Below are 24,205 nucleotides of genomic sequence, written 5' to 3'. Positions count from 1 at the left end.
ACGCGACACTGCCGAAGGAGCTCCCCGGAGAACGCGAGGAGGAAGCATACCCTGAACTCAACAGACCTTTGGGGGTGCTATGAACTGCTGCTTGGAACCTCCCGGCAGCTGTGTCGCGGAGCTGAATCCGGAAGCCGGCAGGGACCGACCGCGGCAGTGAGCACGGCGGGTCCCTCCGCCCGACTTCTCGTGACCCGCAGATTCCTTCTGGTATTTTAAAACGTGGGCTACTTTTCTATGGACGCTACGTGGATCCCCCAAAATTGGTTTTACTCAGGAACACTGTATGTCTGGAGGTACGCGGACACATTTCCCAGAAATGAGAGACCCACTGGCGTCGAACACCTGTTACAGATTTATATCCCCCCAATTCTTTGTCTGATGATTTGTGAAACAATCCAGAGGAATGAAAAAATTGGTACTGAACATAAAGTAGCAACCAAAATTTTGCTCATTAAGTTACTTAAAATTAATTTCTCTTCTCAAAGTGCTTCAAAAAAAAATTAAATCTGACTCTTCTTTTAACTGATAATATAGTCAACAACTCTTTGATATTTTCATACATTAACATAAGCCAAGAACTCCCACTGATGCAGTGCTTAAAACTATATATTTATAATTTCCTATTTTATTGGCATGAATATTTCTAAACTTAAAAACCTTCCTGGTAAGTTCTTTTAATTTCTTAGGACAAAAATTTCTCACCACACACAGATATTTACAACATATACATTGTTTTCAGTTCTTTACATTGAATTTCAAAGACAACATTTTTATAGGTTACCACAGAACAAAAGCTGTGACTCATGTTTTTATTTCATAAACTATTATAAGTTAAAGTGAATAGAGTTTTAATATTCCTTGTAGCATTTTACAAGTGCAACAGAAAACTTGAAGACCCAAATTAAGATAGCTGTAGTTCATTAGATAAATGTTGCTTGTTGTCATCACATTGTTCACAGCAAATTTTTGAAAAAATAAGCACCAATCATTCTTGCAAAGAACAATTTTATCTAAAAGGATTGAAAAGTGTTAAATACAAGGTCTTTAATTTACATGACAAGCAATAAATACGCTGCATCGAAACTCATCCTGCACACTGCCACCCTTGTACAGAGAACGTACTGAAAAGTTAGCTGTCACGCTTGTAATTGTACTTTTTTTTTTTTTTTTTTAAAGAAAACCGATCTGACTCCCGACCGATGGTTTGCTATGTAACCAAGGCCACAAACAGGACACCTGGGCCAGCAAACAGTGTGAAACTGACAAAACTCCAAGGGGGAAACATCTAGCGAATAAATCAAAAAGCCAAAGATCATTGCTGGTGATATTAGCATATACTAGGAAACCTTAATATGCTGCCACTATGATTTCTTTTGAATTATTTAGTCATATATTAAAGAGCCGGCTGATGCTCTTAGGTTAAAAAAAATTGTGTAGCCACATTATTGTTTTCAACGTCCTGGGTGGAAAGTTGCTATCGCTGTACAGTTTTGCTTGAGCCTTTATTTTACAACGGGGCTTTCCCTCTAACTCGGAATTGCACGTAAGAAGGCTATTTAAAAAGTACAATAAAAATCTGCACAAATCAGACTTAAGAAGAGTCAGTACGCTGTACACTTTCTACAGTATTACGCTGTTACGTGAAGAAACGAGAGAAGTGCTGCCGCTAAAACGTTTCGGTTGAGGAATAATCGACTGGAATTTTTTATTTCTTTAAAGTAGTTATCCCCGGTCGAATTAAGACCGAGAGCTTACGCGTTAAGCCTCAAAGACTGATCTTCTCTTCTCCTGGAAGAAATGTCAATATCTATAGAGTCCTTCCCAACTATCAGCCTCAATCGCTTGGCCGGAGGAAGAGGAATAAAATCATCTTCAAAGTCATCATCATAGTCCTCCCCCTCCCCCTCCCCCCCGGAAGAGGAGGAGTCACCTGTACTTTCTTCCTCGTACTGACTGTAGTCGTCGACTTCCATGCGGGACTCCAGCAGGGACAGAGGGTCGCTACAGCACACCCCGTTTTCATGAAGCCCCTCTGGGTATGCACCCCTACCCTCCTCGTCCCGCTTTAGCTGGATTTTCAATTTTGTGGAACTACTGCCTGATCCTGAGTTAAATCCATTATTGAGCTTTGCTACATAGAGATTATTATCATTTTCGTGGTCTTTACTTAACTTGATGCTTATTTTTGAAGAATTCACCCCGTCGTTCTCTGGGTCGTTGGTCTTGCTGCTGCTGTCGTGACGCCTGCGAAGAGTCAATTTGGGGATCCCGGAGTTGTTTTCCAGGATCAGCTGCGCGTCGTACCTTGTGATCCGCCTCTTCTTTTTACTCTTTGCAGTTCTGCAGCCGTCTCTTGCTCTGAAGCTCTCCGCTGCCACGACGGAGCCGTCAACGGGGCAAGGGGCCCAGTCCCCGTAGCTCCCGGGCGAGCCCTCCGCGCCGCTGTGCCCGCCCTGGGCGGGGTGGGACATCGCATCTGGCCCCGCCCCGGCCCCTCCTGGGGAAGCGTGCAGCGGGGTGGGCTCCTCTGCTTTGGCCAACTGCCTCACAAGTTTTCCTTGTCGTGACTTCTTTTTTGCAATGCTGTTGTCACTCTTAGGACACTTTGCTTCCCTGATTTGGGCAGTGTCGTGAGCCAGTTCTTCATCCTGCACCGTAGGAGCTGGCTGCTCGCCACCATCCGGGCGAGCTTCCGCCAAGCTGTCTTTACAGCCGTCCAACGTATTTGGTTCAAGCTTGATGTCAGAGGTCTCCTTCGAATCCATTCGTGTCCTCGCGGACCGCCTGGTTGTGTATGTGCTGGGGGCGCCCTCCCCGTGGGGGGCACCTTGCCCAGCGCTCTGTTTGTGCTCTCTTGCTGCGTGTCTGGTTAAGCACCCACTGGCCACTGCGGCTTGTGCTGGTCCCTCCGGCTCCTTATCTTTTTTGATGGGCAAATTTTTATACAGAACGACTTTAGGCTCCTTCAGTACTAAGTTTCCCATCTCGAGTTTTCTCGAAGCACTCTTCTGCTCCAGCCGTTTGCAATGATTTCTTAATTTTATCTTAGAGAGTAAAGGCTTTGCAGGCTTTTTCGGTTTCTTTGGTACCCTGGAATTATTTACATGAGTTAGCTTAGATGAGGTAGAGTTGGAAGAAGCTGGGATTCTGGACATAGACTGCCTCGGTAATGTTCTGCTCTTGCTGGTCTTTTTCACACCAACTGAAGATTTGCGGCTAGAAGCTGCAGTTAAAAAACAAAAAACAAAAACAAAAACAAAGCAAAGATGAGAAGCGGCCTTGGTAACCCTGTAAGGTTCAACAAAACTATGCCCCAAACCAGACTCGGCCCTGAAATGTTTGGATTATACACACATATGGCAGACAGACCCCCAGCTCGGCTTCCAGCACATAAGCCGTTTTCCTTTATGTTCTCTTTCTAATTTCTGCCTCTAATTTATGGAGCATCTATACATTTGCGAGGTTCAATAATTTGGTGATTAAAAGAGCTCTTAGCACAGCATGCACCTAGATTTCACTCTAAGCTTGTCTTTATCATGATACTGGTCTAAACTAAGGATTTCTTTTCCTGGTTTAGTATTTTTACCATATAAAAGATTTGAAGCGGAGTAAAAATCATAGTTTTCTTTCACAAATTCTTCTTAAAATAATCACTTTAAATAGGTTTCTTAAGTCCACTACTCATTAACTCAAAGTGAGCCTGTTACTTGACCAGAAAAGAGAACAGAAATACTTCACTAAGAGACAAATTCTCTCATGCTGGTTTCAAACAAGAAAAAGCGATCCTAAGAACCACACACTGTTATTCCCAACAGACACTCGCCCAGAAGGAACTGCACTATTTAAAGCCGCCCCTTCGACACTCTGAGGACCAGCGGAACTTGCTGGGCCCTGTCCCTCCCGTGACTGCCAGCTGCCAACGATCCGACTGCAAAGGGGAAGCGGCACGCGGCCAGAATGACGCAGGACCCCGGGGCTCCCGCCTCCTCCCTCCGGACAAGGATACAGGACGGCTGTGGTGGCCCTACTGTGATCAACCCCTGCGAACTGATGTCCAAAAGGCTTCTCTATGACGCAAGTTCCCGCTGCTCCCACAGTGAGCCTCTGGCCTCGCCACCGACTTTCTGCCATCTTTGCTTTTCTCTGCATTTACACTTGGACCTTTATTTATAGTGTTTTATGAGTCAATTTCTCAGTTAGTTCCCCGCATTCCCCACCTGAAAACCCCTTCCTCATCGAAATATCCCTTTAAATCATTCACCAGGGAAGCTGAGATGGGCAAATAATCACCATCTCTCACAAGAAAACAGGGAAGAAATAAATAAATAAATGTGGGCAAGCCCAGCACGCTGCCCGACAAAGACTGCCACACACTACATGCTTGAGGGTTGCCACGGTGACTGCTGTTCCTTCTGCATGGCTAAGCAAGTAAGTCTCTATTAGTTAAATTTTATTCAGAGGAACAAGAATGGCTCCTCGTTTTGGCATTCCAAAAAGATCAAACGACCAAGAACGGAAGGCTCTGTGCTCAAGGAGAGTTGCCCATAAACGGCTCTGAGGTACCAAAACCAGCAGGATTCCCAGGAACAAGATCCCCCAAATGAACCAACACGCTTCCGTGTGGGCTGTTACCAAGAAGGCCACTCGTTTTGTGAATAGTAGCAGTAGCAAAGTTTAGATGCCACTCGATTCGAGAATAATGAACTGGAATTATACAGAAAGCCTGCTCGAAATTATTTTTTAAATTTAAGAATATTCAGGGCAGGTCTTTTGCTAGTCTTCCTTCTGCTTACAAGGCTGCCTTCAGGTGACTGAGTTCACGTGCCTACTGATGTAAACGCACACCGGTGTCTGTGCTCGGCTTTCTCAGACGTGGCTACGATGGTCCTTTGCTCGGCCTGTGACTCTTCAAGGACCATTCCATTACCAAGCTTAGTGGTTCTCAACCTTCTTTGTCCTTCTTCCATCCACGCTCCTTTCGTCCCTGCCATCAGCCCTACATGACGATCACGTATACTTTGTAATCTTAACAGCAATCCCCAAAATCTGGATCCAGCCTGTCCCTCTGATGAGATGACCTCTGCCAATCTCTCTGACCACCTCCTGGTCACAAAACCCAGTGAACACTTTTCAGCCCTTCTCTCTCTCTGCAAAATGTAACATTGCTAACTGCGCGTTTTCCTGGAAAACCCTCTCCCCCAGGCCGCCCATGAGCGCCCTCTTCCATCCGCCCGCGGAGTGCATTCCTCAGGCCACTGTCCGAGCCCCGGGGAAACCAGGTCTCGGGTGATGAGCATCCACTTCCCCATGGCCATCACCATCAACCTGCTGGCAGTTCCCGAACCACTTTCTCTGGCCCGATTCTCTCCGAAATTACAGATCCACACCGCCAAATGCCCACGGGCATCCAGATTACTCTGTCTCACGAGCCCAGCGAACATGCTGAAACGGAGCCCACCGCCAAGCCTCACGGCTGCTGCTCCTTCGAAGCTCTCCATCTTGGCCAGCACCACCGCCGCCTACCCAGCTGCCGAGCACACACTGGGAGGTCATCCCTGACGCTTGCTTTCCCTAACTGCCTCACACCATCGACCCCCGTGCCCTGTGCTGTCCACGCCTGCATGTCACCGCCACCGCCAACCTCCTGTCTGATCCACGCAACAGCTTCCAGCCTTTTCTCAGCTCTCCCGTCGCCTCCCCGACACCCCGTTCCTCACCACGGAGCCGGAATGACTTTCATGGTGCACTGTGTCATTTCTGGGGTTTAAACTTTTCAGCAACCTGACACCCTAAGAATAAAGTCCAAAACTTTAAACTATGATCACATCCTTCTTTCTACCTTCTAGTCCAGCCACGAGAAACGTGACTTACCCAAGTCCCAAACTCGTCCCCTCTGCTTTGACGATGCTTCACTTGGTCAACCTTTCATCTCCCTCTCAGGGAGGCTGTCAGGACTTCCTACACACCACAGGTTGCCCTCCTACGTCACTCATGACGCCTTGCTTGGACACTGGACTCGTTAGAGGAATCTCATTTTGGGGTGATTCGGATCTGGGCTCTCGCCCTTCCATCCCTCCTCCCAGTGGTCAGCTGACTGCCGTGAACCACTGTCCAAGCACTTTAGTTCGTGGGCTCAACAGCACAAAATATTGCACTGATGCTACGTATTGTTGCAACAGTGATTTCACTTACATGTTCGTATCTATCAGCGTATCCTCATTTTGTCTGAAAAGCATGATCTCATCAAAAGCCCAGCTAGAAGGTGTGTTTATCAAGTCACAGGTCAAACGAGACACAGACAAACCGGGCAAGAGAAGGACGAGGAAAGAGGCTGAGAGTGCCAAGGGCTCCTCACTGTCCACAGAAGTGCCACAGGATCTTCGAGGCACTTTGAGAATGTCAGCGACAGCGGGATAGAGGGAGACAGTGGCCACAGCGGCCACTATTAAGAGTTGATCAAGAGACTAAGGATTCTGACGTTAAGTGGAGGTAAGGTGTGCCTCTGGCCGCCATGGCTTCAGCACAAACACGCCACGGACTCTCCTCCCAGTGCCTGAGACAAAAACCAAATGCATAAACCTAGACGGCCATTTTAAGTGGAGAGAGATATTCTTAGCAGTTATCACGTAGCAGGTGCTGTGCACATGGCCAGATCAGTTCGCTCTCAAGCCTTGCCAGCACCACCTGAAGGGAGGGCTGTTACGGTGTGTGAGGACCGAGCTCCTGGGACTAGCGTGCCCAAGACGGTCTGTCTGGTGAGCGGCAGAAATGGGATCTGAACTTGGTCTATGATCAACTGCAAGTTTTTAAGAGCTCTATTATACTGCCTCTAAGGTACGCCACAGAATTACTATGGTGACAGGCCCAACTTATGGGTAAAGGACCCAGGCATGGCAATCATGGTCATTTCAGGGTTTCCTCAGTTACAAAGGGACCCTGCGTGGGCATCGAGAATTATGGCCAGACACAAGAGCAGCAAAATGTCATCAAAGCTCTCCGAGTGCCAGGGCTGTGTCTGCACGCTGTCCTGGGAAAGCCCCAGAAATGCATGGACATTATGAGCCACAGTGACATGAGGACTATTACACGGTGACACCCCCAGAACCTGAGGATCCAGAAAACCCTCAACAGACTTCAGAGACATCAGTTCATGGAGTTCACCAGGCACAGCAAGCAGCCTCCATCTTACGTGATCAGCACAGACTGGCAGTGGCTGCTGGAACGGGCTTCTGGAAAGGACTCGGAAGCAGCTCGTGGGCTCAGCAGGGGAGAACATTCAGATCAGACAGCGACATCTGTAACAGGCGACAGTGACCCAGCCCACTGCCTCTAGGACAGGTGCTTCTTAGGGTCAACTTGCTCCGAGTCTTCGAGGTCTTGCATTGACTTGTAGCATTCGTAGTGACTTATGTCCTACATCACAGTATTGACCATGGAGGGTGGCCCAGCCTCTGAGGCACTGGGGACCTAAAACCCAGCATCTTCCAATAATGGCATTATAATTCAGGCTTGAGTACTGAATTTGTGAACATGGCTTTCTTGTCTCCTCTCTCGGGATGTTAAACAGCCAAGATGTGACTCTCGCAACCTTTCAAAAGGGCATCTGCGTTGAAGAAAGAAGTCATCTTTCTTCTGACTAGGCAAAATGTTTCTTGAAAAAGGATATACATGCTGTTCAAAGCAAGCTGTTCCTGTCACTGCTGAATTCTAGACCAAATGCAGGGTAAACATGGCAGCCCCGCGTGGAGAAAGCACCCCGGAGCCACGCACACAACTCTCGTCCGCCTGCCTTGGGGGACGGGCTCAGGGAGCTCTGGCTTTGCTACCAGCTGCCGTTTCAAAAAGCCTTTCTTTCAAACAGGTAGAAGGACGTGGTCCAGACACAAACACCAAAAGAAATACAGCATAAAAGAATGCATGAAAGAGCCTGAGAAAACACTGCTGTGAACATGTCGAGTGTGCGCTGGCCTCGGAGGTGGAGTAAACCTGTAGCTCCCTTGGAGCACTGAGCCAGGTCTATCAACTGTCACACGACCCTCAGTTCATCTCAACATCCCGTGAATTACTCAGACGAGCACTCAACAGAAAGGCGAGCTGAACAGAGCAAGCACCCTCCATCAGCAGACACTGGTGAGTGCTGTACTTCCGTTCTGCCAGGCTAAGACTACGGCTCAGGGGGGTCCTGCTCCCGCCAAGCTGGAAATGGCATTCACAACCTGCTCTGCGTCACTGTGCACTTGTCCCGTCTCGGAACTAAGGTGCAAACTCCCTGAGGGAGAGCCCGAGTCTCTCGCATTTCTTTAATCTCTTAACTACGTTAATCTTTGGTTCATTAATACATATTACTAGGTGGTCACGCAGTACACTCGATACCTTCTAAAAATATCTGTATGCCAACCTTTGAAACTAGTGTACTGAGTTTAGTATCTACACGTCAGAAATAGTTAATGCATGAAAGCACAAACGCCCCCATGAACGTCACAGAGCCACTCAATGTGGACAGCAACACGCTGTCTCCACACACGGCTACTGGCACATTCCTATGTATACCTGTCCCTTGTACACGTTTATAAATGCGTTTCACAAGTCTCCAGTTTCACCAAGGAACCAGACTCAGAAAACGAACATTGATTATGCTGCGTTTATTATCAGAACCAACAGTCAACAGTGAATGATGGACTAACTGCTCTTTCTGTCCATTCTGGATGATATAAACTGGAGCGGGCACACAGGACCGCCTCACACTACAGAGGTCACGTTGGCCTCTGGCTCCCAGCAGCAGGCAGGTTCAGGAGCTCACGGTGGGGACATTCGCCATCCTGGGAGACACCTTCCCTTTTCTTTGGGATTTTCTGTGAGGGAGGGGAGCACCCACTGTTGGGCTGCAAATGTCTGAAGACAGGGAGGAGAGCCTAAAAGTCAGGTCTCGGGGGCACTCGGGTGCTGAGAGGGGCGTACGCACGTTTATGGGCCCAAACGGGCGCTCTGGGGACCACGATGTCAAACTTTAAAGCTTTATTCCTGTCAGGGACAAGTCAGACTAAAGAGCCTACTCCTTTAGCGGAACTAGAGAAAACTGGTGTCACCCGGACGGGAAACGGTAGCGATCAGAAAGGTCTGGGACTTCGAAGCTCCATAGACATGATGCGCTTCGCTGCTCGGTCAGGCTCAGGCGTTCTTCTCTCTGCTCTTTATTCTTCATTCTCTCCTTCTCCGGTCCCATTAGTTCGTGCCCCCACCCCACCCACAACTGGCACCTTAAATCTTGCTTCTTTCTCCTTTTCACCTCCCTTGCTACTTTTGGTAGTGGCTGATAGGTCACAGTACAGTGGCATTTAAAATGCTCCTTTATCATAATTCTGAGTCTGGTAACTGGCAGTTTAGTGAATTTGAAAAAAGCAAGTAACAAAAAGGTGGAAGCCTTGAAGCCAGATGTGAAGGACTCCCCAAGTCCACGACCCGCCCAGCACGGGCTAGGCATGGCCACGTGGGTGCCCATCTGACTCCACCCAGTCCTCTGTCTTCTTGCAGGACCTAACGACAGCATTATAGTGAAACTAAGACCTCGAAAATGTTTCTCTCAAACATATGACGACCCTGGAACATATGATGAAGAATTTAATGTCCAGTTATCAAGTATTCAAGAAAAGCAGACAATTCTGCCTAGAACACCATATTGAATCCGGGGTCGGGGTACAGTCCGCCTTTGTGCTCAAATAATTTCTAGAACCTTGCAGCACTGCTGAAGGGCAGGAGTCCCAGAGTTTCGATACTTAAAAGAGCAAAACTATCGAAGCATGCTTCAGTAAGCAAACTGTGTGGCAGCAAAAAAAAAAAAAAAAAAAAAAGATACGCTTATGGGAGCTCCCTTACTTACTTGCGTTGTTTTTTTCCTGAGTGGTGTCTGCATCAGTGTTAGAGCTGACAGATTGACTGTCTGAATTTTTGCTGCTGTCACCTAACTTTTTAAGCCTATTTAAGCGTTTATCTGTCTCTCTGAGTCCGTATTTACTGTTGATAACAGGAGCAGGCGCAGGCAGTCCCACTCTGGATTTAAAAGCACCAGTTCCCCGTCTGAAAGAGAAAACGGCAGACGTTAAGCGATGAACCCGTTACTCACAAGAACCTCGGCTGCTGAGGGCGACCGGCCACACCAGACCGACAGACGTGATGAACTGACGAGGTCTCAGTCATCACTGGGAATCTGCCGAGCCTAGGCCTCTCAAAACAAATTAAATATGCATACAAATTAACACACAAAAAAACTTCTTAAGACTTAAAATAGCAAAACAAATTGTTATGACTATTGTCAACTGTTAACTGCCCGTGAGAAACTATTGGATCCCGTAGAAATTCAAATGTAGGTAAAAATAAATTAATTCTTCAGTTTCAAAGCTGGTTGGTGCAACAGGTCTGAAGTGTAGCTTAAATAACCCACCTGTTAATTCTATTCTAGCTTTGTTCTGCACAACTTAATATTACACTACTGATCATTGAGAATTAAGGAATTGAAAAAAGAAACCAATTCCCATAAATTAAGTCATTACTTAGAACTTAACGTCAGATACGAACAAATCCTAATTGAAATTCTATATAAGGCTAGACTATATTAGTGAAACTCTGACTTTTGGAACATTAAAAACTGTTAAATATTTCAAGTTAGTGAACTAAACATAAATGACCATAATTAAGTCAAAAAATGTTACTAAAGATATTAAAAGACTTGCTTTTACCACTGGATAAGAATGATTTCTAACCTGCCTTAATTATTTATGTTTATATGAATTCTTCTGAGGTGAGGGTGCTTAATCAGCGGGTCCCTAAAGTTCCTTACTGAACCCAGCTTTGCAGATCTGTGCATTTGTTCAGTGTGCAAAAGAAAACTCTTATTCAGCTCTATTCAAAAGAATAAGTTAATTATATGTTAATAAAGTTTTAAAAAGAGCACTACATACTGTGTTTAAGAAGGGAGAAATCTCTCTGGCCAAAATTCCCTTCACTGACTTGCCTTTTATGAGCCTGTTACAGAGAAGCTATATAACAACAGCTTCTGAACTTGTGCTGAAATGGTGAACACCCTCCAGGAGGAAAGCAAACTGGCCCGCCATGAAATCCCGCGGCATCGATTTCTTTCAGAGTGTTCTCCCCCAAATAACCAGTTCCGTCTTTTGCAAAGGGACAATTCTATTTTCATTCCCCGCCCTCTCACCATTTACTGCCAGGGAGCACAGACCTAACCGTAATGCTGAAACTATTTTTGGTAAATAAAGTGAGCATTCTTGCTTTCTTCACCTTCCTAGAATGGATCTGGAATTCCATTTTTATTAACGATTTTGTCAAAACAACCACAAAAACTTACTGTGGGACCGCCTCGATTCTTTTTTCAAAAGGTGTTATTAGAAATCGCTGTAAAACCCTCTAGATAATCTTCACCAAGGCGGGCAGCCAGTTATACTCCACTCAACCCCAAAATACATTCGGAAAGTTAATTCATAAATCCTAAAGGCTTATTTCATCTCATGTGGGTTAAGAAAATAGTAAGTTATTTTCAGATATTCATGCTTTTTTACCACAACTTGTAACATTTCCGGTTCACTTCTAGAAAGATGATCCGTACTTAAAGCATGCTTAAACACAAAATGATTGTGCTAGAATTGTTTAATCTGGATATTAGTTTTTTGGGGGGTTTTAAAGTGACACTGCCATTCATCTGCTTCTCTACTTCCCGTCACGTCTTCTCTAGAACTTCTGCAAGTAATACGTGCTCACGCTGCTGCAGCAAGCGCAAAGGTCCCAGACCACAGACACCCATGGAGCAGAAGCTGACCTATTTCCCAACCTGAGCAGCACGGTGCCACGTGAAGCATCTGCCAGCACGTCAGCCTCAACCCCTTTCCTGGTCTACACGTCTATTTACACTGTTGTTGCTTTCTAGGGAAACAAAACCAATGAGATGATACCATGTGGTCACTTGGCCGCCAGCTTTATCATTACATCGTGAACGAATGAATGTGAACTGAACGTGTGTCTTGAAAGTTGTACTTTTTTACGTGGAATAAACTTTCCATAGCCAATCACTTCTTTTCACTGATCACTGAAACCTGTGGGGTATTTTGCGTTCGCTACCATGAGCTCTGCTGCGATACCGCTCCTAAGACCAAACCTTTCCTACCCAGTGCCCACACCGCTGCAGGATAGATTCTGCCATACGGGTCTGCCTGCCAGGTGAACAGGTGCACATTAACTTATTTTTAACAAATATTGCCAGATTACTTTCCTAAGAGGTTACAGCAATTCACAGCCCTGGAACTACTGGGTCTGCTTCTCCTTATCCCAATCAGCAGCACACAGTGCACCTCTTAAACTGTGCCAACTTGGTGGTGAAAATGAATGCCTGTTTTAATTTCCTTGTTTATGGCCATCATTTTCTTTGCAGCATCCGCCTCGCCTTTCTTTTCTACTGGAGTCTGTCTCTTCCTTATGAGTTTACGGGTCCTTTTTGGTACTATATTAACTCTCTGCCATGTACTTCCTTGACTTCAGTTTATCATTTGTCTCTGACTTGACTTTTAGCCATTCGAAAATTTTCATGTTCACCATTTCCTGTCTTAATTCTCGCAAAAGAATTCCACGACCCTAGGGTTAGACATATATTCTAAAAATTTTTTTTTAATTTAAATCTTTAAACCACTGGAATTTATCTTGTACACGGTGTGAGGTGGGGGGTTAGCTTGGTTTTCTTCCGGATACGTGATGACTTACAGCTGACCCTGAACATCGTGGGGATTGGGGCACCTTGTAGTCGAAAATCCACGAACAACTTAAGTCAGGTCCCCGCATGTGTGGGCTCCCAACAACGGAATGAAAGTATGTACACCAATGTCAGGCTTGCCTCTCTTTCAGGATCCTATTCATGCCCTCTTTCTGAGCAAATATCAAGTTTTGATCACAACTGTTTCATAGTAACTTTTAATATCTGTTAAGGCAAATCTCTAAGTATACTTTAAAAATTGTTTCTGGCTATGATCAAACGTGCTTTCATAGACGCTTTAACATAATTTGGCCCCTTATATTCTTTAGTCTCTTATTAGATTTTATTCCTCAAGTTTTCTAAAAATTTTGCAGTACTTACTTAGAAACGTATTTCAATTGCTATCGTTGTCAGGATGGTTATAGCCCAGAAAAATCCATCAAATGTATCCTAGACACTCGCCTGTGATATCAGCGCCTCTGTAAACATTCTGTCCACTCGCAACTCTTCACTGGGTCACCTCTTCTCGCCCTCAGCTCCCAGTATACTGTGTGTCCATGTCCCTTTTACTGCACTGCCCTCACAGCTGGCACTGTGTAGTCTTGTTTATCATGCATTTGCAGGCCTAACATAAGGTAACTAACTAGTCAGTTAACAGGGATGAACGACTGAATGAATTCCTTTGACTAGACTCATCCTCTCACCTAATTTCTGGAAAGGCAGAAACAATGGATGTCTCTGAGGATTTCAAGAATACGTGCAGTGAACCTTTATGTCAAAGTGCTCAAGTAGTCTGATGACAGCCATGCCTCCTGCGCCATGTTAGGCCTTTCCACTGAGAAAGGATTTGTACATACTTCTATTTATTGCTCACGCTAAGCCTGGGAGTAGGTGGGCTTACCCTATGTGGCCAGTGAGAAACTGAGATTCAATAACGAGAACTAATCTGCCCAAAGAATGTGACATGTGTGGTCCTGAACTAGTGACGCTGTTTCAGGGCGGGTGTGGAGGCCAGGGTGTGTGGTCGCGTTCTTCAGAACAGCCTTCAAAACCTTTTCAGTATATCATCTGCTCCATTCAATCATTCATTTACCAAATATTTATCAAAAACCTACCATCTGCCAAGTATTGCTTTGGATGCTGGGGATGCAGCGGTAAATAAAAAGGTAAAAATCTCTGCCTTATTAGAGCTTCTATTTTAATGAGAAAATAACCAAAAACCACAATGTAATTTTATAGCTAATATGTATTAACGGTGTGCTGTTCTACATGCTTTATGTGAAATAATATCCTCACGGCAATCCTATGAAATAGCTTTTAATGTTACCCCCACTTTACAGATGGGGTAAGTAAAGCACAAATGCAGCTCAGCTGCCCAAAGTCACACAGCTAATGAAATGCAGAGTCACAGGTTCCAACCCAGGCAGCCCTACTCCTGATCTCAGGCACCTAACTGCCACTTCACTGTGCCGTCTCTATGAGATGATTTTAAGCATCTTCAACTACATTTAAACTACTTCATGGATGAAATAGTCTTTTTGGGGACTGGTCTAAGATTTCACCAATGGTTAAACCATTTTCCATACAGAGAAAGATATATCGTATCCTCCCACCCCCCAGTACAGGGGGAGCCTCTGGCTATTCAGAAGAGGAAAACGGGGCCCTTAGAAAACCCGTCACTGCTCCGCGGCCTGGCTGGCTGGAGGCTGGGTGTCTGAAGCGTGCAAAGTAGTACTACAGCTCTCTTTGCTCATATTTACAGAAATCACACAGAGTGGAAAGAATGAGGGCTCTGACGTGAGGCTGCCCTGGGCTCAGAGGCGAAGTGGGCACACCGCTAGTTCTCCCTCGCACAGATGGCTGAGGAATGAACGGGTGAAAGCAGGTGTTCTGCACGGTGCAGGGTACGAGAAACGGGCTCAGCAAAGCCAGGGTCACTCTGCTGGGTAGCCTACGCCAGCCTGCGCCTAGGCAGCTTGTGGGGCTCCCTCTGCGAGCCTGTGTGCACGCGCGGGCCTGCTGAGGCCCATCTGGGGGATTTCTACATGGACTCCAAAATCTTGATGGGTCACACAAAGAGGTTCCTCCCTAAGTGACAGGACTTAGGAATTATGAAGACTATGTGCATTGGAACACAGGAATTCCAGACACAGCTTGGTAATACACGAGACAACTTCAGAATTTTCACGTGACTGTCAACAGCTGAACTTCACTTGCCAGTTTGGGGGCAACCCCACTCTGGCAGAGTGAGTGAGTGAGTGAGTGAGTGAGTGAGTGTGTGTGTGTGCGCGTGCGTAAGGTTTTCCTACTCTCTCCTTAAGCATATCTGAATTCTGATCCATTCACAGTAACAATAAGATTTTACACGGCCGGGTGCCAGCGCCCTGAACAGCTCTGCAGCCTCTGACGCTGTCCGTGCTCACTGCACTGGGTGCCATGCTGTGGACTGTAAGGACGACCCCTTTACATGCAAGGTAAGGAGACGATGTGATTTGCTACCCGCAATCATCTGGTGGTTAAAATAACGTAAAAGCCGAACATCGTACTCAATTACTTTACCTTTCGCAAGTGTAACACTCGCAGAACTCATTATTTTCTCCAAAAAACCCATCTCCATAATAACAAGAAATTTCTTCTCCAGGTTCAATATCTCTTAGAGCCTTCACACACGCTGTATCTCGACCAGTTGACACAAACTGAAATAAAATGCACTCACTGAGAAACTCGTACCTGAACAGGAACTAAATATTTGAGATAAAAAAATGTTATGCTTACCTTGCAGTTAGGTCTGCAATCTGAAAAATGTCCAAAAGATAAAGTCAATTAACTGTAGGTAAGATCTGAAACACGAACAATTACAGAAATCTGAAATAAGCTTTCCATGTAATTTTATAGCTTTTGATAGACGTTTAGGTCTCAAGTTAAACTACAGGAATACTTATTTTAATAAGTTCGTGGGAGAAAAAAAAATCACATTTCCAACCCTCCTTTAAGGGAAGATAAAGGTCTTGCTCAGTTTGATATGGTCATTGTCATTTTTAGCAGTACTGCTCAACACTAGTGCTAGCACCTGAGAAATGTCGCTTACCATGGTTTATAAATGCAGCAGGACCAAGCCAGAGCTGGGCACAGTTTTTCCTTGTGGAATACATGACACTGAAGTCGTTTTCTCCATGTCTAAGTAGCATGTTCTCCTCAATTTCTGAAAGTTCGGCAATACAACCCACCAGTAATTCTATTTTGTCATTTCGTTTCCTATTTAAAATATGTGATGTTAAAAATTACTAGTAATTATAAATAATAAGGCTTCTTTTAATATAATAAGCCTGTCCAATAAAAACCAAGAATTGAGAAGACCTAGCTATGCGTATCTTAGCTGATTCACTCGGCTCCCCACCTAGAAACCCCAGAGCCTTGTGCCACGGTCACTTGCGCAGCGGCCTTATCCGCACAGGAGGCTGGGAAGTCCCACAGGGTACAAGTGTGCTCTGTGCCTTTGCAGCACCGAGCACAGTGTCTTGCAAGCAGACAGGACTCCTGCTGCACTGATTTCGACTTGCTGACACTGGATGAAAGAGACAGGACAAGCAGTAGGAAAGGGTTACAAGGACCCAGAACTGGGGTGCCACCCGCTAGAGCAGCACCGCGCCCCAGACACGCAGTGCGAGCCAAGCACAGAACCTCCATTTTCTAGCAGCCACATTAAGAAAGGAAAAAGAAAACAGGTGAAATTATTTTTAGTAATGTATTTTAACCCAACATACCCCAAATACTGTTTCGGCAGGTAATCAGTATAAGCTATGTTAATGAAAAATATAATTTAATATAAAATCTAGCATTCATATGACAGCACTTCTCAATTCAGATGAGCCACATTTCAAGGGCTCAGTAGCCACATGTGGCTGGTGGCTACCATGCTAGACAGTGCAGCTCTAGAACCCAAGATGTCAAACTTCCACAGCCATCCACAACACACGGAACCACGGGAGCTGATGAGCAGGCCTGATGCCATCCCAAGAGAGACAACATACGCTCACGTACATCCCAGCTTGGGAGTGACGCTCTTTGCCCACTCCATTTCAGGCACCTGACGCTAAAATTTCTGCTACAGAAATATTGGGGTGGTATATGAGAGGGGTCTATGTGTTTCTTTTGGGAGAAAAGGTAGGAAAAGGCACTAGAGAGAAGGATATATAACCACATATCCTCTCTTTCACGTATGGCTGTTATCTCCCCTAGTGGGCGGGGCTCAACTTCACTCTTTTTATTTAAGCTGGGACATGGGTATTTTTTTAAGCAGACAATGCACTAGGAAGTTTCCACCTGTAAAATTCCTGAGATCATAGAGGCTTCACACTCAGCCTTTCTTCTAGGCCAGTAAAGGACTGACTCTGGAAGCAGGTTACCCGGCATGACGTCCCGAACCTTCCCGTAGCCCTGTCGCTGCGCAGGCATCCAGACTCAGTAAAAGGAAAACGAAAAGCACTGTGGCTTGCAGGGACGATCTGAGTCAACTCAGATCTAATTCCAGTCGATAAGGACGAATAAAGAATAATCGATAAAGCCCGGTCGCTGGGCCAGAGCGCTGACACTGGGCTGGCTCCTTTAGGGGGAGCTCTGGCTTCATTCCTTCCCACGACTTCCTCAGCATTTGAACAGTAATTTGAGAGAATTTTAAACAAAATTACTTTATGGATTTATACTAGCATAATAGTTACCACTCTTTTGTTGCAACTATTTTAGCTCCATTTTGTTCTGATGAGTATCTATTACAAGGCAATATTTCAAATCCACTGTCAGTTGCAAACATTCGCAAGTAAATGAACACCTAAAACGAAAAAAATAATTCACATTAACTTTATATTAGATTGCCTATCCTGCTAGACTTTTCCAGAATTATAAAAGCAAATCACCAACAACAATGTAAAAAAATTTAGATCGGTAAGTAACAAATTCTGTTGGTATTTTATAATTGCCCATATTGAGTAATGGCCTGGCTATGTTACTCTAAAAGTTCACAATGAATTTCACTTCTACATGACAGTTTTCTCCTTGGATAGTCATACAAATAATCTTGTATGTTATTAGGTTTTCACGTGATTAGTTTTACAAAAAACGGATTTAAAGTTCTGGTGTTTACTAAAATTTAGGCTTTAGTTTCCTTTATTCTTATCCAAACGGATAATCTTATAAAGAAACGTACATGTTCCTTGAATAACTTCTCCTGCATCTTGCTCTTGTTGAGAAAATAGTGCCGTGCCCATTCGCCTGAAGTCAAACATTTGAAAGCTTTCTCCAAGTGCTCATCTTTCTTAAAACGCTCAATTACTTCCTTTAGTTCTTCTTGTCTTCCTTTAATAGGCCGAAATCTGAAAATAAAAATCAAAACAATAACTTTAGTTACCTGCCATCACCTTTGGGCCACTGTTAAGAAGAGACCTTGAGAAAGAGGTAATCTAAAAACCACCAGACCTATAAAGGAGAATAAACAATAATCTTGATAATTACTACTCAAGTAATATTGATCACCGGGAAATATAATTTCTCTTTTTTCAAACTGCATTGTAATTATTTTATTTTACTGTTTTCTCATTAACTGAGAGGGGATCAGATGATTCAAACGAATGCTGTCTGATTCAGGCTTACACCCGTCATCTGCTTCGGAAGGTACAAAATCAAAGACCTAGAATAGAGCTCGTCTAGCTGAGTGTTAGAATGACAAAAAATTTTTAAAACATCAGAATCAAGCCAGGAGAGTGCCAAGTAATAAGCTTTAGAAAAATGATGAAACAAGAAAAATCATGCCATCAACAAAAACATTCTCTCTGCATATAGTTAGAAAAATCCCAAACTAAGTATCCCATTGGGTCTTGAAATACACCTTGATGTTCCAACAACAGGTCAAATTAACCTCTGACAACTGCATTCAGAAAACAAAGAGTGCAAAAAGTACAACTTTAACAGTGATATTGCTGTTTTGGTGATGTAAGAAAAAACTGTTGGGGTAGAAATTTAAAAGGCTTCTATTGTACAATCAGCCAGAATGACTTCAGAATATTACATTTGTAGCTATATAATAACACGTGATACAGTCACAGTCCAAGTAAGACTTAAGTTTGCACGCCCCTCATGCTGAAGTTACGATCTCAAAAAACACGTACGTATACTGTAATTGAAGGGATTTGGATCTTAATTTCAAAATTTCTTCTCATATTAACTTCATTTGGCATATTTTCCCAAATAAAGTTCTTTTTTTAAACATCCAACCAAAATAGGAATCACGGATTTCTATTCAATTAACATACATTAAGAAAAAATATTAATGGCTCAGGAGAAAAAAATATTTGAAGTACGCATCTTACTCCAACAATTAAAACTGTGCACTTCATAAACCTGAAATGCTACAACTGAGGTAAGATCTAGCACAAGTTCCAGGGAAGGAAGCATTCGAGCAGAATTTCTTTCTACATAAACTACCCTAAACGTGTTCATACCATTTCGGTAAAATTTTAAGCCACAATATCTCAGCCAGGATTATTCCCTAGGTGCTGCGTACACTGCCGCTGAGGTGAGAACAGGAGCGAGAGAAGGTGTGGCCACCTTAGCCACAATGACATCTAGGCTTCCCCTCCAGGCCAGTTGTTTTTAAGGAATACACAAACAGAGTTACGGTATGAGAAACTCCGCAAGGGGGAATTTAACTGGGACATACACATGCATCAAAAAGTTATATCAGGTACCCATGTGCAAATACATGTCAATGTGGTACAAACTGCACTGCTACGGCTCTTGAAAGTATGGAAATTATAAAGTAATATTTAGGAAGGCGTTCTGGAGTTAACACTGATATGGACAATGAGGAAAGTGGTGAATTCAGCTTTCTAAAGAAAAAGCAAAATATTACTATAGGCAGGAAAGAATCAAAAGGCAGCAGGCAAAGAGAGAGGACATCTAAGTAGAAGGCTGGATTCAAAGAGAGGAACAGGATGGAGGAATCAGCTGGCCAATCACAGAAAGGGAAGTGTTAGCGCACAGGCGAGGGGAGACAGGGGGTCCCAGACAGATGTGACCCCGCTCACTAGACAGGACCTCTGGAGGACTTCAGATAGATTAAGGCGTGTTGACGCCTACAGGAGACTCTAGTTTCAGCAAGCTCTCAGAGCCATTAAGCAGAACTCACTGAAAGAGTTCGAACACGTCCAAGGTACATGAAGAAATGGCAATGCCTTCATGTCCATGTTCAGTTAATTAACATATCAGCACTGACACACAGATGAGCGGAAGTCCTTTAAACAATGCAGAATGCCTTTAACCAGACTGACAGAACAGAGCATCGGAGAATCACCACTACAATAACCTAAAGGGCCGCGGCACAGTGGGAGCATCCGAACCTCCATACAGCTATACCACGGAGCCACTGATGTGTGCCACACGTGATTTTGCCAAGACTGGGTTTCTTCAACCCTTCCTGCTGCAGCCCTACACGGGGGAGTTATCTGCATATGAAGGAGAGATAAGACAATCAAGCAGCTGTTAGCTAAGGCATTCCACTTGGCGCAATACGACATATAAAATGGCGGGATAACCCACGTTTTGCGCAGCAAACAGAAAAGCAATAGTTCCCTTTGAACAAATACGATGAATAATCCATGACGTTACTGCAGGGCTGCAAAAAAAAAAACAGAAAGAGCGAAGCAATCTTCACATGTTCAGTGTGGAAGCGACCAGTGGTGACGTAGATTTTAAAATAACTTCATGGCCCCACATGTTAGCAAGCAAGTCATAGTCAGAGCTAAATTTACCTAAAGCTTTAAGAACATGAGAGAAAAAAAGTTACAAACCTGGAATGGACACTGGCTATTCCAGACAGGCTTTATGTGTGCTCTCTACTTCCTGAAACGTGTTCCTTCCTGTCTAAAAATGCCTTTCAGTTATCCTTAGCTTTGTTTACTCTTTGTTCGTGATGCCAAAAAATTTATATACTAAAACCAACACAAAATAATCAACTCTGGATTTGGTAATAGCCTGCCTTCTACATTTCCTGAGCTGACTTTCCTTTCTGCTTTCCTGACTTCAATCGGCTGAAACACAAACAAAATACTCAAAACTATTACTTGCTACCCACTAGCAAGAACCTCCATTTCACTTAAAATGTAATTTGCTGTCAAAATTTACTGTCACAGTTGGCTGCTTTAGGCATGAAAAGACAATGAGGCAAAGAAAGAAGGAAATGGTTCTGGTGTGGGCCGGGAGGGGAGGAGACGGCTGTTTTTGATAATCCCGTAGAAGTATATCAAAGTCACCTGGCTGACAGGTCAAGTCCCGTCCCACTATAACAAACTCTGCAGGGAAATAAAAATCATTTAATAATATAAGATATTTACACTATTAGGGCCAGAGCAAAAGGCACCGAGGACCTTAGAAAAAAAAAATTAAAATAATTCTCTATTATTGAGTAGAAAGATACCCGCGTCCTCTCCCTAATCACAGCTGCTCTAAAGCTCCCACACAAACTGCACAAAGCCACCCTTATACTCTGGTTTTTAAAGCTCTAAGAAAATTCAGACTATCTAAAACAACCCTCGTGTTCCACGAATGAGGACAATAAGGCCCCATCAGGGCTAATTAATGGGAGGACTGGGACCATTACCCAGGCCTTCTTTGAGCCTACTCTCTTATGCGGACTCTGGGGGCCTCTTGTGTCGCTGCATGATCAGAACAGGATTTGACTCAGGTTTGCCAGGGAGCGCTAGCCCCGAGCCCAGCCAGAAACAGCGCTGGTGGTACCCTGACAATGCAGTTAAAGCGGTGGACACAAATATATACTTTTAAATGTAGTACCTGGGGTGAAGTGGGGTCACCGAGGAGGCAAGAAAAACAGGTATCTGGCATTTCCAAATCAATATGCCCCTCCTCCCTCTCAACACGATGTTGCTACTTTAAATAAACCAAACACTTATTTTTCTCTTCCCACACCTCTGATCAATGGCTGCTTTAATAAACAAATGTCACTTACAATCATTTATTAAAAAGGGCAGAAGAAAACATATGAATTCACACTCCCACTTCCCTGTTCCCCACTCTTTCCAGTGACTGACTTCCCAGGTTTTCTTGCCATTTGATTTTTCTCTCTCCAAACCCAAGAGGCGGGCCACTGAGGCAATGAAGGTTTGGACCAGCTGTGCTCCCAGGCCCTCCATTAGCACGTGCAATCAAGGGCTGCCTGAAGAGAGGGATGGAAAAAAGGGAGCAAGGACAGGAGAAAGAAGGGAGAAAAACGCTCAAATATCTAAGATGTAAAATACAGCAACGCTGAGGTGACGCCGTGAGCACACCTTCCCCTCTGAAGAAAGTGGAACCGCGAACCGACAGTTCTCGCCGCCGGGGGAGGCACCAGAACCGAACTACAGCGCTCCGCTCCCGCTTCGCCCGGACACAAACGGCACCGGAAACATACCTGGCTGAGTCCTGCAATCAGTGCTCAGCTAGTCCCGTGGAGTGACTCCTGATCTTTTGACGAATGATTTCTCTTAAAATTACCCTGTTATGGAGCACAAGCGGTTTTTTCAATACAGCTATTACGAAGACCGACTATTTTTAAAGATTTGCAACATTTTCTAAAAATCATGTTTATGCTGACACCTCCTATTACGTAACATAAAAGAACATCATCAAGGCTGCGACAGGTTAAGCGGGCATCTTATTATTGTTTGCAATGCACTCCACCTACCTCACAGGGTTGTTGTGAGGAAAACTGTCAGATTTGGAAAAATGCCTTGAGCTTCTCGAAGGAAAGGCGCTATATAAATGCAAAAACAAACAACAATCAGAAACTATTTCCACAATTTGTACTTGTAATTTCTAAACAGACTTATAATATCAGTTGTAGCAGAAATCCTTAAAACACGGTGATATTCAAGAACTTCGTGAAGCCATGGGTAGGCTCAGCACAGGAAGTCTAAAAATTTCTTTATATTTTCTAGTCAAGCACTTAATTTCTAAGTGACATTTAAAGCGATTTATAAATTCATGTCCAAGAATGGATATAAATAATCACACATGAGAAAAATAAAAATTAGATGATCACAGTAGTGGAAGGGTGAGTAAAAACTGTACAGATTTGGATTAGAAAATTCAAGAAAAGCTCCAAAGAAAAAGTGCCCTGAGATGACTCTTCTCATTTCCTTGCACCATTATTTCCTGTTCAGCTCACTGCCCCCCTTAGACTCCCCGGGATACTGTGAATCTCTGGGTCACGCAGCCTCAACAAAGGGCATTTATTTCTCAGAGCACCATCTCTGCTTTACAGTGCCCATCTCCCCACTTTGGTTTTTAAAAGAATCAGAGGTATTACTAGCAACTCTATTCTCTGGCTAACAGGAAGAACATCAGTTTCACGATTGACAAATGTCAACTAAATCTAAATATCTCCCAATAAGTTGAAATTAGTATTTTGTTTACACTATTTCTAGGTATTCGTGTTACATCTCTGACATACTTGTCGGTAAATAGAGGGACATATTAGGATTAAAACATGAGCATTCATAATACAGCTAGTTTGGGAAATTCCCAAATCATTAAACATCTATGTTTCTGAGCATGGTTCCTGATGGTATATGGAAAGAAGTCAAAGGGAGGAAAAAGGGCGTAAAAAAAGAGAAAACAAAAAGTGACAATCAAATTACAGGTGTAAAACATGAGAACAGAGAGACCACTTATGCAAGTAACATACAGACAGCTTGGAGAATTAAAGTCCAAGCTCCAATCCTATCTTCTAGTCACTGCTTTTGCACCTCAAAGAGAGAGACGTCCATAAGCTATTAATTTAAGAAATATAAATTTTCCTCATTCTCTATAAAATAGTATCTCTGAAAATGATGTGAGTCAACATTCTGTTAAACTCTTGCTCAAGAGATGAAGAACTAGGATAAAATTTTATTTCTGAGTAAGTCCACTAAGATTTGAATGAAAATGTGCACCATTCAGTAAGAGTAACGGCTTTACTAATAAATTTCTGCGTGCTCCCAACTGTCAGCTTACAAGGGTCTGTTAAAGCGCCTTCGCAATGAACGCCTCTGGAGAAAGGCCGAGAGCATCCCTTGATAGAGCAACGTCAACTGCTCAGCCATGGGGCCTGAGGTGCCCACGCTGCTGCAAAGCCAGCCTGGTCTATCCAGGGGACAGTAGGCTACACTAGAAACTGAATGAGAATTACATGCTGCACTGAAAACAGGAGTAAGTGTCTTCTTCTGCATGTTTAACTTGGTTTAACCAGTTTTAATTTTAGATCTTTCAATTTCTATTCATTAAAAAATTGTTATTTACTGGATGCATTTTAATTTAGGGGTACCTGGGCAAGGTAAGGTCTTAAGTTTTAATACTTGTGTGGTAATCCTAAACTGTTTGTTTTAGGACTACATGTTTTTAAGTGAGCCCTGAGAAGCCAGTGGT

General features: G+C 44.0%; 1 protein-coding gene across 7 annotated transcripts in view; it reads right to left on the bottom strand.

Annotated features, from left to right (window-relative positions):
* Positions 1–798: 798 nt before the first annotated feature.
* Positions 799–24,205, bottom strand: part of KMT5B (lysine methyltransferase 5B) — a 49,180-nt gene continuing 25,773 nt past the window's right edge. For 5 of the 7 annotated variants that reach the window (XM_039840642.1, XM_039840639.1, XM_039840641.1 and 2 more), the window contains 8 exons: positions 22,485–22,553; positions 17,958–18,123; positions 17,473–17,582; positions 15,843–16,009; positions 15,530–15,549; positions 15,314–15,450; positions 9,881–10,077; positions 799–3,226 (listed from right to left, as the gene is read on the bottom strand). In XM_039840642.1, coding sequence (XP_039696576.1) covers positions 1,755–3,226; positions 9,881–10,077; positions 15,314–15,450; positions 15,530–15,549; positions 15,843–16,009; positions 17,473–17,582; positions 17,958–18,123; positions 22,485–22,553 — 2,338 coding nt within the window. In that variant the 3' untranslated portion in view covers positions 799–1,754. Of the gene's footprint in view, positions 3,227–9,872; positions 10,078–15,313; positions 15,451–15,529; positions 15,550–15,842; positions 16,010–17,472; positions 17,583–17,957; positions 18,124–22,211; positions 22,296–22,484; positions 22,554–24,205 lie in introns of those variants that run through there. The other 2 variants (XM_039840645.1, XM_039840646.1) reach the window with 2 other exon arrangements.

The sequence above is a fragment of the Pteropus medius genome, unplaced genomic scaffold (assembly GCF_902729225.1).
Source record: "Pteropus medius unplaced genomic scaffold, Ma_sr-lr_union100, whole genome shotgun sequence".
Classification (NCBI taxonomy): domain Eukaryota; kingdom Metazoa; phylum Chordata; class Mammalia; order Chiroptera; family Pteropodidae; genus Pteropus; species Pteropus medius.
This window is presented reverse-complemented; position numbering and strand designations above follow the sequence as displayed.